Source organism: Podarcis liolepis (genome assembly GCF_965112155.1).
Source record: "Podarcis liolepis genome assembly, chromosome: 12".
NCBI classification, from domain to species: Eukaryota; Metazoa; Chordata; class Lepidosauria; order Squamata; family Lacertidae; genus Podarcis; species Podarcis liolepis.
The window spans coordinates 55,539,877-55,555,076 of record NC_139563.1 but is presented as its reverse complement, the minus strand read 5'-3'; the positions used below and the strand labels follow the sequence as shown (position 1 = coordinate 55,555,076).

The following is a 15,200-nucleotide window of genomic DNA, read 5'->3' as shown; positions in this document are numbered from 1 at the left end:
GTTTCCCCATATATGCAGACCTAATAGTAACTGTATATAATGTGTTGTTATCAAAGCTTGATTGAACCTAGCTTATCTCCTTGTGATAGAAAAAGTGATATAAATTGTTCAGTATATACTCTGATTTTGTGAACGCACGTAGTCACTTAGATCAATGTTAGCTAAGTGGTGTTAAAGACCATACTGGAAAAAAGGACACAAATAGATATCCATGTTTTTACTGAGAGGGTTTAACCAACTTCAGATTCCTTAAAGTTTGCTAGTCTAAGATCCTCAAATCAGCAACAAAAGTTTAAAGAACTGAAAGTAGCAAAGAGTCATGCCTGCGTGGGTACAGATAGCTTAAAAAAAAGTGTTATCAAATATGCATTTGTTTATCACAGTCAAGTATTATGATTAAAAGCTGATTCATATATATTTTATGAAGATATTGTCTATTGTGATGGCAAAATTAAATGTATTTTGAAACTTGTAGGTGACATTTATCTGTCTGGTCTATCAGAAAAAGTTGTCATATTCCATCTAACATATATTACTTTTCCAATTTCCTGCCAGTAATGTTTCTTTAATGTTCTTTAGGGCGAGACTACAGGATTTCTCATCTCTCACAACAAAGACCATAACTCATTACAATGATGCTAATGAGCTTTGGCAACGAAAAACTGTATCACCCTTTTCATAGGTGAACAATCTTTTATCCGTGACCATCATGGCATTTTCTTATATATATACAGAGGGTGCAATGGGAGCTTGATGCATTCTTTAAAAATAACTCATGCTCTTCCATTCTTTTTCTGCTGCTCCCTTCAGATGATCATCAGGAGGAGGAAAAAAAACCAGGCACCATTTCTGTGAAGATTCAGGGCTCAGTTTGGATGCGTGTGAGATAACAGGGATAGCAAATCTATTGAAAATGGTAATCTTCTATCTCCCTTTATGTCACCTTGACTGCATATTTACCCAAATTATAAAAAAGCAAAGGAACAAAGTGCACTTTTGCATGGCAGGCAGCATAATGAGTGCGATCCAGTGGAAGTCAAGCACTATTTCCATTTATATCAGTGGGAGAGAGTTAAATAAGTGCTTAACACCCTTTTGGTCCTGAGAGCCAAAGAAATTTGACATATATTTGCAAAGACTAAAAAGAGAGGTTCCGGGGGGGAATTGTGGCTGAGACTACGAAAGGCATAAAGCTTATTAATGAAAAACTAATTGGGGCTCCCAGGTAATTCCATGTGAACCCCTTACATTGCTCTTAAGGATTCTGTATGAAGGTGTATAGTTTCACGGAAAGGCCAACTATTTTTCTCAGACTTCAACACTGTAATGTGTCAACTGACACTTAACACCATAAAATAAAAATGAAATAACCTTAAGGATAACATTTTCTTCTGGTGTTTAATGAGATCCACTCTATTAACTTCAAAGAACCTGACAATGTTTGCTTCCCCTTTAGTTGATCAATTTTTAATTCCTTGGTATTTGGGGTGCCATGACCCTGCTAAGTCTCCATTTGTCTATATAGAAAAATAACTTTTGAAGTTTTTGTGTGTGTTAGAAATCCTTTCCTGCCCTCTTCTCTGAAGGGAAATATATCCCAGGAGGAAAATTGGAAGTCTGCCAAGCACAACACTAGCCTGGCTGCAGAAAACACCCTGCGCCCAGCGCAACGTTGGACAGGCTAGATTATGTCCTCAGTGCTCATATAGACATCATGGGAATGATTCCTGAACCTGAAAACCGTGCCCTGTGAATTGGCGAGCGGGGCAAAAGAGGAAACATTGAAGTGACAGCGAGGAAGAAAAGTTTAATATGGTGCTATAATGGGAACTAACCAATCAATAAGACTAATTCCCTCTGCCAAGAGGCTATGCTCTCCCAGTACAAACCCTCGGTGCCACAATATGTGAATTCACTTTTACAGTTTCCCTATCACTTTGAGTCTATCTGTCTGTCCATCCATCCATCCTCCTGAATAAGTCATGTCATGGCTTAATAAATATATCCTTGGGAGAGAGGCCCAGGCCTCTACAGACTACGACTAACAAGTTAAAATTAAACTCCTTTTCCAGTTGGGCTGCAATGACCTATTTATACATTTTCCTTGCCTTTTTCATCTATCTATATTTTTTATCTTTACATTTTCCCTGGTAACTGGCCTCTCTCATCTCTCTCTAAACTGTCTCCCTGATGTCCTGATCACTCTCTGATCTATTTCTCTTTTCTTATCTCCTGGGTGGATGCTAATATGACACATCCAACCTCTAAAACAAACCATTTATTTTGAGAGCTGGCAATGTCAGAGTATTTGATGCATCAAACATTAAAATGAATGTTTATTTGGATATTGTGCCTGGATATGAAATTACTTTTTGGAGAGATCTGTTTTTAAAATGGAGAGGCATTTCGTCCTCTTCCCCAAATCTGCTCCACAAAACATACAGATGAAAGGAACTGGGAGCATATGAGCTTTTTGTGGAATGGTGAAAAAAGAGAGGAGCCACAGGGTGAGCGTGTATTTTGATAGTATTTGCTCCAGTCTGCAAGGGGCTGCATGTATGAAAAGCAAGCTTTGACATGTGCTTGCCTGTTGGGAATCACATAGGCAAATGGCTACCATATGCATGATGTAAAGTATCATTTGGCAGACCCATGTCTTCAGATGAGGCCCTGCTCCAATCACATTACTGGAAGAGTGGGAGGGATGGGGTACTGAGGTGCATTTGTTTAAATAATAATTATTATTTTTACAAATGAAACGAATTAGCTCTATTTGTTTTATTCATTTTAGTTATAAAATATGAGTTGCTTTTTTTTTAAAAAAATGAATTTTAGAATGAAAAATACAATAGTGATTCTTTGTTGGGGGTTGATTAATTTTCCATTAGTTTCTGTCGGGATGCATTTGTCCTATATTTCAGAAATGTGGCAGATCTGATCCTAAGGAGAATGCCTGGGCTTTTCAGGCAGAAAGGGATGTAAATCCAGAAGTTACAAGTGGAAGAAATGCAGCTGGGTCTCCCAATGGAATCATCTGAAAGGTTATCTCAGCTGTGCATCTTTTAAAATTTCTTATAAAATGGGAGCCAATCCGTATGGATTTTTGGAAGTCTGATGCCCTGGGGGGAGCTTGATAGTCTCAAAATGTTACAACACTCAGATGAAAAGCACCAAAGTCTGAAATTAAAAGCCAAACTAAAATGATAGGGAATTGTGAAATTCTGAATTGTTGGCGAAAACAAATAAGAAAAGGAAACAAATAATGAAGGAATGGGTTTCCCAAACCCAAAACTGACTGTACAGGAATTTTTAAACTGCACCAAAATCCCCATTTCTCCTTAGCTAAAATGCATAAACTTTAGCCGTTGAGCAAATGCAAAACAAGAACACAGCTCTCTCCCTTATCAATTTGACGGCAAGACTGGCCTTGACTTTACCAGTAGAACAGACACAGACATCGCTTATGTTCTGACCACAAATGACGGGGAGACCCAAGTCTGGGACTAACGCCAGAGCATGTTCCCAAACCCATTCCTTCAATAATGAAAGAGATTAAAATTTGGAAACAGATTAAAAGGAAAAATTAAAGAAGTAACTAAATGGACCCCCTGCCAGCACAACCTAGGATGCAGTGCATGTTGGAGAGACATGCGCATAGGAATGGCTGCATCTCCCAAATCTGTCATGGTTACTCCTGCAGTGCATCTCCCACAGGCTTTCTCCTCTATCAGAGCACCAGTAATGGGAGTGAGGCCTGGGGAGTTGGGTGGGCTGCAGAAGAAAAGATAATCGGTGATGTGAGCACAAAATGCTGATGCTTGAAGGTATGGATCTGCGACCATTATCTGTATTTAGATAGGCGATTAAAGCTGATAAGTCAACAGAATATTTTTTTAAAAACACAATCGTGTACCGTATATGTCTATTCAGTAGTAAGTCCAAGTGAGTTTAATGGGCTCTACTCCCAAGTAAAAAAAAATGGGACGCGGGTGGCGCTGTGGGTTAAACCACAGAGCCTAGGACTTGCTGATCAGAAGGTCAGCGGTTTGAATCCTCGCGATGGGGTGAGCTCCCATTGCTCGGTCCCTGCTCCTGCCAACCTAGCAGTTCGAAAGCACATCAAAGTGCAAGTAGATAAATAGGTACCACTCTGGCGGGAAGGTAAACGGTGTTTGGTTTGCCAGAAGCAGCTTAGTCATGCTGGCCACATGACCCGGAAGCTGTACGCCGGCTCCCTCGGCCAGTAAAGCGAGATGAGCGCCGTAACCCCAGAGTCGGTCATGACTGGACCTAATGGTCAGGGGTCCCTTTACCTTTACTCCCAAGTAAGTGTATATATTGTCGGTGGTGGAGCTTCATGCTCCGGCACTGGGGGCGGAGACCAGGCAGGGGCGTGGCTGGTGCGTGTCCCAGGGGTGTGGCGCGTCTCCCACAGGGGCATGCGCGGGCAGGGGTGCAGCCACGATGGCACCCCACCAGGATAACGCTGCCAGGGGCAGTGCTCTCCCCCCGTCCCCTTTTCCTCCGCCAGTATATACTGTATAAGATTGTTGCCTTTATCAATTTTGACTATGCTATTAGAATTTATTTATTTTTTTAAAAGTGGGCAGGAGGCCGCTCCGCCATGGATTTTGCTCTGGTCCTTGGTCAGGTCTTTCAAATGCTAAAGACTTCTGATCCAATGGAGTTTTCCCTTTTACCATTAATGAATGTAGCATTTTCCTTTATGGGCTCTCCTTTGCAATCAATACAACTTTGCACTATGAGTGTCTTTCACCATTGGCTGTTTGGTAGTGAGAAGACTGGACACCACAAGCATTCAAGCACCTAGGTGAATTGTATTAATACTCCCACCTGTGGAACTTAAGAGGTGGCGGGAATGGTGAACGTTATTATGTGAGGCCGGAGCAGAAACAGCCTCAGGCAGAGAGGGGCATCCTAAGGCAGTGAGGACTGAACAGCCTTAGAGGCCTTTTTGTGAGGTGCTCTGCCTCAGGCAAGTATATTGATTTTAAAGCTCACTGAAGTGTAGCAACAACTTGGCCATGGTTATGCTCTTTAAGCATATGTAGCATACATTTTTGGCCACGCACAACGTGATTCAGATGCTGGCAATAATTTAGCTTATTCCTAACCACATGGCAAGAGAGAGGCTATACCACAAAGTTTCACATTGCACTATATTTTTGCTTGTCTTGCCTCAGTGACCAAATTATTATTTTTTGAAGAATTGCACTGGATATCCCCATTCTGTTCCAGACACATGGAAGAAAACAGGATTTTTTTACAGGAATTTAAAATTTGCCATTTAGGAACCACTAATTATGTTTATGAAACATTTAATTACTGAAAAGTGTTTATGAATGCAGCAGCAGCAGCATTTTCCCCTCACAGGACTCAAGGCAGCTTAGAGATAAAAACAAGAACTGCTAAAAACATAGAAAAAAGCAATAATTGAAAAACAATTATGTGAGCACAACATAATTATGGATACCTACTCACTGCAGTTTTATTTTAATGAAAAGTACAAAGTTGAAAAAAAGGCCCTGGTGTTGTTGTTCTGAAACAATGGAACTGAAGGCAGAACCCACTGACAGAACCAACACATGATTCTGCCTTTATAAAAAAACCAAAAAACCCTCTGTATATAAAAAGCTGTCATAAAATTGTTATCCCTGATGACAATGGCAACCCTAATCGCACCCATTGTGCTTGATTTGTTCTTCCCCATTGCCCATAACTGGAATGCTGATGGGTGGGATAGCATTACTACCACTTACCTTGAAGGACCTGGTTCTAGTGAAAATGTACAGCTACACCACTCCTTCCCAAAGCTCTAAGCAGACTCACCACCTTTAGACTCTGATAGTAAATTCACAAAGGCTGCAGTCCTATGCACTGAATCCAGTGGGGTTTTTTTTTTTTTTTTTTGGAATGAGCACTTTTAGGGCTAGGTGGAAAGATGACCTTGCTTGGCGTTATGTAGTTGAGTAAAGGTAAAGGTAAAGGGACCCCTGACCATTAGATCCAGTCGCGGACGACTCTGGGGTTGCGGCACTCATCTCGCTTTAATGGCCAAGGGAGCCGGTGTTTGTCCACAGACAGCTTCTGGGTCATGTGGCCCGCATGACTAAGCCGTGTCTGGCGAACCAGAGCAGTGCACGGAAACGCCGTTTACTTTCCCGCCAGAGCGGTACCTATTTATCTACTTGCACTGCATGCCTTCAAACTGCTAGGTTGGCAGGAGCAGGGAAAGAGAAATGGGAGCTCACCCTGTCATGGGGATTTGAACTGCTGGCCTTCTGATCAGCAAGCCCTAGGCTCAGTGGTTTAGACCACAGCACCACCCACGTCCCATGTAGTTGGGTAGCCATGCCCAATTACAAAATAAGCATGTTTCCTATCAGTTAAGCAGGGAACCTACATAGATGTTGTTTCTTTTTAAAATGGGGAAATCACAATTGGGAAAGGATCAGGCCTTTTGCTTTTTCCATGCTTCGAAGCACAAAGCAAGCAAAAGCTGTTTCCTGCTCCGGTGAAAGTGATTCTGCAGATAACAGCATTGGGCTGGGGATAGAGTATTATTTATAAGAGTTGAAAATGACTTCAGAGGGGCATCATTTTCCATGTTGTGCAGACATGTTTCTTTTGTCCCACTATTGCCACGGATCAAAGAGGTTGTTAAAACACAAGAACCTGTGAATGCTGCACAGCAAATGAATAAATTACGTATATGAATGTATGCACAATGCAGTGTCCCTTTTTTCACACCAGTTTCATCTCTTGGAGGGGATCACCTTGCCTGAAACTGCATCAACCTGAAAATTTCATTTGGGGTAGTTCCATTGACTGTTGTGGAACTACTCCAGAGTGTATTGCCGTGCCTGTGTCCTCGTTATTCAATGAAAGTATTTCTGATGCTACAAGAAAATAAAAGCAATTGTGGGGAAACAGGACACAGGAACATTAAAAATGGTTGCCCAGAGTCTCTTCAAAAGAGAGATGCTTTGGTACTTTACAAATCCATCCATAAAGAGTCAGATCCTATTTTGTAATGCTTTCCACTCTTTTTTATTGCACATGACATATTATATTGTACCATGCAGTGCATGGTGACAAAAATTCCCCATCTTATTTAATTGTGATCCCTTCACTGGGTTTGAAAGGGGATGCTTTATTTCCTTTGCTTTAAAATTTACTAGCTTTTTAGCTGATGAAGTATTTTATTTTATTAGTTGGGAGTTAATGCTTTACCAAAAAGCAGCAGTGGGTTGGGGGAGACATATAGATATTATATATATAAAAGGAAGGAAAAGGCCCTTGGCTGTGTTAGGAAGGCCTGGGACAGAATAATACCCTTTAATAATGAGGGATAGAGCTACGGCTTTTGCTGATGGCTGTGACCGGCTCTGTGACCTGATTATGTCGCAGAGTGTCAGCAGCTGAGACACTACAAAAGCAAGTGCATCCCATCAAATCTATCTCCATTGTAATCACTCTTGCTGCTGAGAGGCTTGTTAGGAGCAGAGAACCATCAGGCCTTATTAGCACCATTTACCATCAAGATGCTCAAGGAGCCAATGGATGCCCTCTCTTCAGAATAACGAGAAGCAAAGTACTCCCATTATCAAACTGGATCAACGACACCATCCTGCATGCTTAGCCCGTGAGCTAATTGTGGATTAAAGCTCTCCGAAGGCAGTTAATGTTTGCTAATTAGTGGGAGCCTTGCATGAGGCGCTTTTCTCAGGAAGATTTTCCTATTGATGCATAGGTTCAGTGCAAATGAATTCTGTGACATAACACCCATGAGTCCTCTGCTGATTACTTTTTCTTTTTTCTTTCAATTGCAGCAATATTCAAAACAATTAGTTTTTTAAACCTGCACAATAACATAGTCATGCTAGCTGATAAAATTATTGTTGTTTGTAGTTAATACATGTGTTACTTTAAACCACACGAGGGCACTGTCTAGCAAGCACTTGTTTGCAAGCCTCTTTGTCTAAGTTAACTCTACCCCTAAAAGCTGAGCCATTCCATTTGTTGTTCTCTTCAGACAATATGTCTGCTATTTCTCTACTATCACCAATCATCCTGTAAATCGTTCCTTCATGAATAAAGCCTTTGAACTCCAGAAACTGTAAGTGATTACTTCAGTCTAATTCACCTAAGCTGCAAGGTCTGCTAACAAAAATGAATATTGTTATTCTCCTAAGAACACTTGGTTAATTGTTAAAATGAGCCAATCTTAGAAACCAGCCTGCAGCCCTTGTGCAAAACACACATACTGTCATTGAAGTTAAGTAAATTACTGAAGTGTAAGGATGGGAGAGGATGAATTGCATTTATCAGTGAAAACAGCAAATCTGGTAATATTTTTTTAGGAATCCTCAGTGCAGTTGTGCATTTAGGTGTCTTCCTTTAAAACTTATCATTTTGGATAACCACTGGTTACATATATACCATTTGCAAAATGATGAGACTTGTGTGAAGAAAAACATAATTTGTACTTTTTTGCATTTCTCTAATTGTTCAAGTAGAGGTATTCTTGATATCCAGTAAATCTATCCTCTTTTGATCACATGTGGATATTCTACCAACTCTCATCCAGATGTTATATAGCCCAGTCCCAGTGCTCTTTAGAAGTGACTGGTGAATTTATATTTCCTGTGCCCCAAAGAAGTTTTAGAACATTCTTTCAACGAAACTTTTGCAACTTGCGGGAATTTGAGAACAACTCCTGTAGATAAGCCAAACGCTTCATTAGAATAGTTGCATTAGTCCTAATCCCTTTGTGGTACAAAATGAGGGACAAATCATTTCTTTGGATAGTGTTTGCTGTTTCCTTTTTCAGAAAATTAAAACAGATCATTATTTGAATTAATTAATATAAAACTAAAGGTCTCATTCATGTGTCTTGCTCACCAAAATGCTATACCCTGGTGCCCTCCTGTTCATGGCTGTGCTGGCTGGGACTGATGGAATTGTAGTCCAAATCTTATGGAGGGCACCAGGTTGTCGAAGATTGCCGTACACTAGCTGTTTTCTCTGGAATGGTCATCATTTGTTTCATTCATTTTTTATGGAGAATCTAAAAACTGATGCTGCCAAACTGTTGTATTTCAGTGCTGTCTGCCTCATTTTTTCAGACCCTATGTGTACTACTTTAAAAGGAAAAAAACAACTGCTTTAGTTGCACATCAACCTTTCCAGTGCAGTCTGGCAAAATTCTACTGCCAGTTAGAAGGGACCCTTAAAAAGCTGCTTCCTTCTTTCCCCTCTCTGTCACAGCAGCGTCCTTTCATTACATACTTCTTGTTCACTTGCTTAGAATTCCTTCATAGCTAGAAAAAAGGCCGGGTTTGCACATCACTTTAACCTATTGTTTGAAATAAATTAACCATAATTTAATATGAAGAAGCAGCATGCTGTTACACCCTGCTCAAAAGCACACTTTGCTCCTCCCTGGCTTCTTCCTCCATTGTGACAGGGAGGCAAGAGAGGCTGCTTTCAAGTTATGTGTGAACACATAGCTTGCTTCCCCCAAACCAAACCATGAACAGTAAGCTAAGAACTAAGCTTGCCTTACCATTTATGGTTTGTTTGTGGGAAACAAACCTTGAGTGCTCGTTCACAACCTCTGGTTTATTGGGATAGCTCAGCCAATAGAGCATGAGACTCTTAATCTCAGGCTCATGGGTTTGAGCCCCATGTTGGGTAAAAGATTCTTGAATTGCAGGTAATTGCACTAGATTACCCTGGTGGTCCCTTCCAACAGTTCTATGATTCTATGATCTACCCTGGCTAAGGACAGGCAGCAGTGCGGTGAGGAACACTGCTTTAATTGCTGTGCTGCTTTAATGGGATTGTTTCATTGCACATTTTAATTGTAATTTATTTTAAATTATTCTGTATTTAGACAATGTTGTGCAACTTGTTTTTATGTTTTTAGAGTCATCTGGGCATTGAGCAGTACCTAAACGAACAACAACAACAGCAGCAAAACACATGTGATTTTAGCAGTGTGCTACTCATTCACTTTAAGCCATGGTTTATTTAAAACCATGATTTAAAGGAGCCTTTTTCAGCCCACAACCCACGTTCTATTATGCACAGCCTTCTGGAGGCTGCCTGCCAGAGTGATCAGGGCCTGAGGAAAGAGTGAGCAGAGCAATGTGACTCTCTCCTTTCCACAACATTCCACCCATGCAAATATCATAGGTTTCTACACACAAACACATGCACACACACATTCCCTCCATCCATCAGGCAAGAAGCATCATCACAGCTCAAGGATACCATCAAGCCATTCAAACCTGAGGAGGTTGCAGAGTAGGGCCAGTGAGGGATTTGGCCTGGAGAAGGGACACAGCCTGGGAAGAGTTTTGTGGGTTGGAGAGGCCCAGAAGTCTCATCAGCGCCAGCCAGCATGGTCAATGGTCAGTGGAAAATGGTAGTTATACTTCCACTCCAGAGCTTTAAAAATGTGTTAGTATCATGTGAAATTTCTCCTGAAAACCTAACTTTTAGTTAGTGAAGGCATTTTCAAGTTGGCAGTGCTGGCTTGCTGCAGCTTTCTCTTTTTAGACTGTCTGTGGTTGCAGTTGAATTAATTATAGTTGTGATTTTAGCACAATGAACAGCAGTTTCATTTTTAATTAGATCTGGATATGCAAGCCTGGTATATGAGAAGTAGGGTAGAAATAACACAAATAAAATCAGAAATGGGCAACTTTTTAAAAAGCCTATGAACCACCCACTGCAACAGATCTCTCCTTCAGGGATTTAAAATATAAAGACAAATGATGCAGTGTGCCATCCTAAATTTATTAAAAGAAGCCCTTCACATAGATTTTTAACTGTTGCATGGCTTCTGGAGTTTTGCAAAAGTGAAATTCCGCCTACCCCTGAAACCTGTGGGATGACCAGATTTGGTTTATAAAATAAATATTCCGTGCCACTGTAAGTCTCCTACATGATATTATTCAAACACAGAAATCTGTTCACCCAACAGTTTACCACCACATTCCAATTATTTGCCTTCCTGGGAGAGCCTGAAAGAAGTGTGAGAAAAAAACCCCTTGACTGACAAACTGCCATGGTTTTATATTTCAGAGCCTTAAATTTACATCCTGCTGTCTAGTGCTTCCTGTGAGAGGAGAGTTTGCACTATTTCTGAAGCACAGATATAAACAAGCAACATTTCTGGATGGAACTGATCTGACTATGAGTTATAGGCATCACAACCAACTTTTCTTCCATTCCAATACTCTGCCCCTAACAGAAATCTTAATAGGCTTTTGAGAGCCTCCATTTAAAGCTGGCTGCATAAAATGATCCTTTGATGAAAAGGGATTGAAACAAGGGTTAAAGTAGACACTGAAAGGTTATTGTAGAGGGCACAATGGTCGTGCAATCCTCCTTTAATATGTGTGGTGTGCACCTGCGATAAGATGATTCATTAGATAAGGCCTCACTTTGACAAGCTCCATCGTTCAACCCTCGGGGTAGTGATGGAACAATTCTGTACCCACCCAGTAAATATAACAAGGTCAGCATTTTTTCCTTGTGGGACTTATATGATGAGGAGAGTGAGCTCCAGATGTATCTTTGCTTATGCTCTATGTTAATAATAAGTTTTCAAAAAGCAACCCCCAAAACATGATGCTTGAGGGTGCTCCTTTTAATATTTAAACACACTGGACAGAATAAATAAATGCCACTTCTGTCTCAGATAAGTAAATTGGTGATATCAAATCACAGAGAAGAAGAATTTATTGCTTCTTCATTTTTGAATTTTGAGGAAGCACAAATACTATACAATCACTGGTTTCAATGACTGTCAATAATGATACTCGGGGCCTTTTTTTCCTGGGGGGGCGCATACCCCCTAAACATTTTGTGAATCTAAGTTTGGCCTCATTGAGGGGCAGTATTTCAATATGAGTAGGAAAATGAGAGTACCCCTAAACATTTTTTAAGAAAAAAAGCACTAATGATACTATAGCTGTGATTTCAAGTTATTAAAAGTAATGCTGGGAATAAGCATTTACAAGAGGTTGGAGGGGTTTTGGGGTGCCTGTGTGAGGTCGCCCCGCCGTGGTTAATAGAATACTGGGAAATTATGTTTAATTCGTGGGCTTCAGCAATGGTGTGACTATTATATGAAGAGAAGTAATATCAAGAAGAATCATACAAATGAAGGCGGTATGTCATTTACTTGCAATCAAGGCTGCTAAAAGACTCCTTGAGGAGAATCCATTAGCTTGCTTTCCACCTAAGCCCAAGGGGCACAGGTTAATTCTGGAAGAAAAGGAGACACCAAGTTATGTGCCGTGGGTTGGAGAACTACATGTTGCTTCATGTTCCTGGGGGAAGTAAAGGAGTGCCTCACGTTAAAATGAATTGCCAGACCAGGGAGGCCTTCAGTAGCTCCTCTAGGTCAGATGTAGATGCGCCATCATGTGTGGGTAGGATTATGGTGAACAATTAAAATAAATGTAGTAATAGGGAGTTAAATACTAAAGGCTAGTCCATTGCTCTGTTGCAGGGGTTTTCTTTGCTCCATAGGTAAAGGTAAAGGGACCCCTGACCATTAGGTCCAGTCGTGGCCGACTCTGGGGTTGTGGCACTCATCTCGCTTTATTGGCCGAGGGAGCTGGCGTACAGCTTCCAGGTCATGTGGCCAGCATGACTAAGCCGCATTTGGCGAACCAGAGCAGTGCATGAAAACTCCATTTACCTTCCCACCGGAGCGGTACCTATTTATCTACTTGCACTTTGACATGCTTTCGAACTGCTAGGTTGGCAGGAGCTGGGACTGAGCAACGGGAGCTCACCCCATCACGGTGATTCGAACCGCCGACCTTCTGATCGGCAAGTCCTAGGCTCTGTGGTTTAACCCACAGCGCCACCCGTGTCCTTCTTTGCTACATACCTGGTCTTTATTATATGAAAGAAGCAGGGTGTGCAAAAAAAATGAGCTGTGGAGGTGATCCTGTTCAATGTTCTAGCCAGCAAACCATCCCCCCCCTAGGATATTTTATTTCCTCTCCAGCTGATTTCCCATTTCCTCATCAGCAGTATTGTGTGCCCACAGAGCATGCTCAGCCCATACTGTGATGTTTTGACCCACTCATTTGTCATAACCCTCCTCTGAACATCTGATATCGCCTTTCTGTTTTCAGTGGCCCATTGTTGGTTGTCATCATGTCCCACTCAACTCACCAGCTGAACTTGCTATTAGACAGTGATTTCAATAAAGTTGTCTGATCTCATCACGAGCTTAAAGGTACTTAAAGGTATGTCACCTACATACACACACACACACACACACACACACACACAGAATATATTGTGTGATGAGAGGCCTAAACACATACATTTGTAGGTACTGTATGAAACATAGTTCTTGTATGAAGAGCTGCCACTTTAAAGAGGACTGGACTGAAGAATGATTTATTTAAGTCTACTCACCCACCAATATATGTGCAGCTAGAAATTGCGGTCATGCATAAGGAATTCATTTCTACCCCAAATCAATATGCCATATGAATTCACTGTTTCCTCCTGTCTTCCACTCACCTGTCCTTGTGCATTAGTGACTAGTTGACCTGTGACCCCCTGTAGACCGGAGAGTGCATTGCCAAAGGCCTGCGAGCTGGCTATGGAGCCCATGGCGGCGGCTGCCGCTGCTGCCGCTGCTTGGCTTGCTAGAGGATTATTAACCAGCTGGAAAAAAAGGAAGAAAAGAGCAATGCGTAAGGCCACTCATAGCAACTCAGCTGCTACATACCTATATACTGCTAATGGATCTTAGGGTATCAGCATGATGGGAAAGTACCGTTGATCTGAAAATTTCACCGTGTTTAGAGAGCCTGTTAGATTATGTGCGTTATCGGCCAGTTTGAACCCAAACTCTTTGCAAGTCCTGCTAGGATCAGCTGAAATGATTCCACATGAAGTGACTCATTGTCAAGAGGAACATGCCCAAAGAATCTTTTCCATCTGCAGGGACTTCTTCACCTGAGGATTGTTGTTGTTTAAATTTATATAGCCACCCTTCATCTGAGGATCACAGGACGGCTTACAGTTTAAAAACACAAAAATACTTAACATAAGAAGAAGAAGAAGAGAAGAAGAGTTTGGATTTGATATCCCGCTTTATCACTACCCTAAGGAGTCTCAAAGCGGTTAACAATCTCCTTTCCCTTCCTCCCCCCCAACAAACACTCTGTGAGCTGAGTGGGGCTGAGAGACTTCAAAGAAGTGTGACTGGCCCAAGGTCACCCAGCAGCTGCATGTGGAGGAGCGGGGAATCAAACCCGGTTCACCAGATTATGAGTCCACCTCTCTGAACCACTATACCACACTGGCTCTCTAAACAAACAAAACAATACCCCCCAGCATGGTTTAAAAGGCCATAGGTTGTTTAACTGGCCAAATGCCTGGCACCAGGTGAGCTACTGCAGAAAAGGCCCATTCTCACATTGCCACCCTCTGAACCTTTCATGAAGGAGGCACATGAAGAAGGACCTCAGATGATTGCAGAGTCTGGGTCGGTTCATATGGGGAGAGGTGGTCCTTGAGTTACTGTGGTCATGAGCTGTTTAAGGCTTTATAGATCAAAAGCAGCGTTTTGAATGGGGCCAGGAAGCTAATTGGCAGCCAGCGCAGTCAGGCCAGTATCGGTGTAATATGCTGAAACCATCTTGCCCTGAATTCTGCGCCAGCTGAAATTTCCAAACCATCTTCACAGGCAGCCCTACATATATCGTATTGCAGGAATTCAGCCTAAGATAGGGGGTACAGCTGGGCCACCAGCCGAAGCTGATGGTAGGCACTCCGTGCCACTGAGGCCACCTGAGCCTCAAGCAATGGATCCAGAATGGACCCAGAAGGACCCCCAAGCAGTATACCCACTCCTTCCAGGGGTCTCCAAGCTTTCCTTGCCTTGGGTCGGTGTCTCGAGTGAGGGTGGGGGAGCGCGCGCCGTAAGCACACACTATTTTCGGTGCACTTACGGGTTGGAGGAGCACTAGAAATAGCTTGTGCGCATGTGCACAGGCCTCCTCCGACCCGGATGTGCACCAGAAATAGTGTTTGCGCATGACCCTATTTTCGGTGCACATCCGGGTTGGAGGAGGCCTGTGTGCATGCGCACAAGCTATTTCCGGTGCTCCTCCGACCCGGAAGTGTGT

General features: G+C 42.1%; 1 protein-coding gene across 2 annotated transcripts in view; it reads right to left on the bottom strand.

Moving 5' to 3' along the window:
• Window positions 1-15,200, bottom strand: part of POU6F2 (POU class 6 homeobox 2) — a 310,874-nt gene that overhangs the window by 19,689 nt on the left and 275,985 nt on the right. For both annotated transcript variants that reach the window (XM_083468803.1, XM_083468804.1), the window contains exon 6: window positions 13,585-13,731. In XM_083468803.1, coding sequence (XP_083324929.1) covers window positions 13,585-13,731 — 147 coding nt within the window. The remainder of the gene's footprint in view (window positions 1-13,584; window positions 13,732-15,200) is intronic.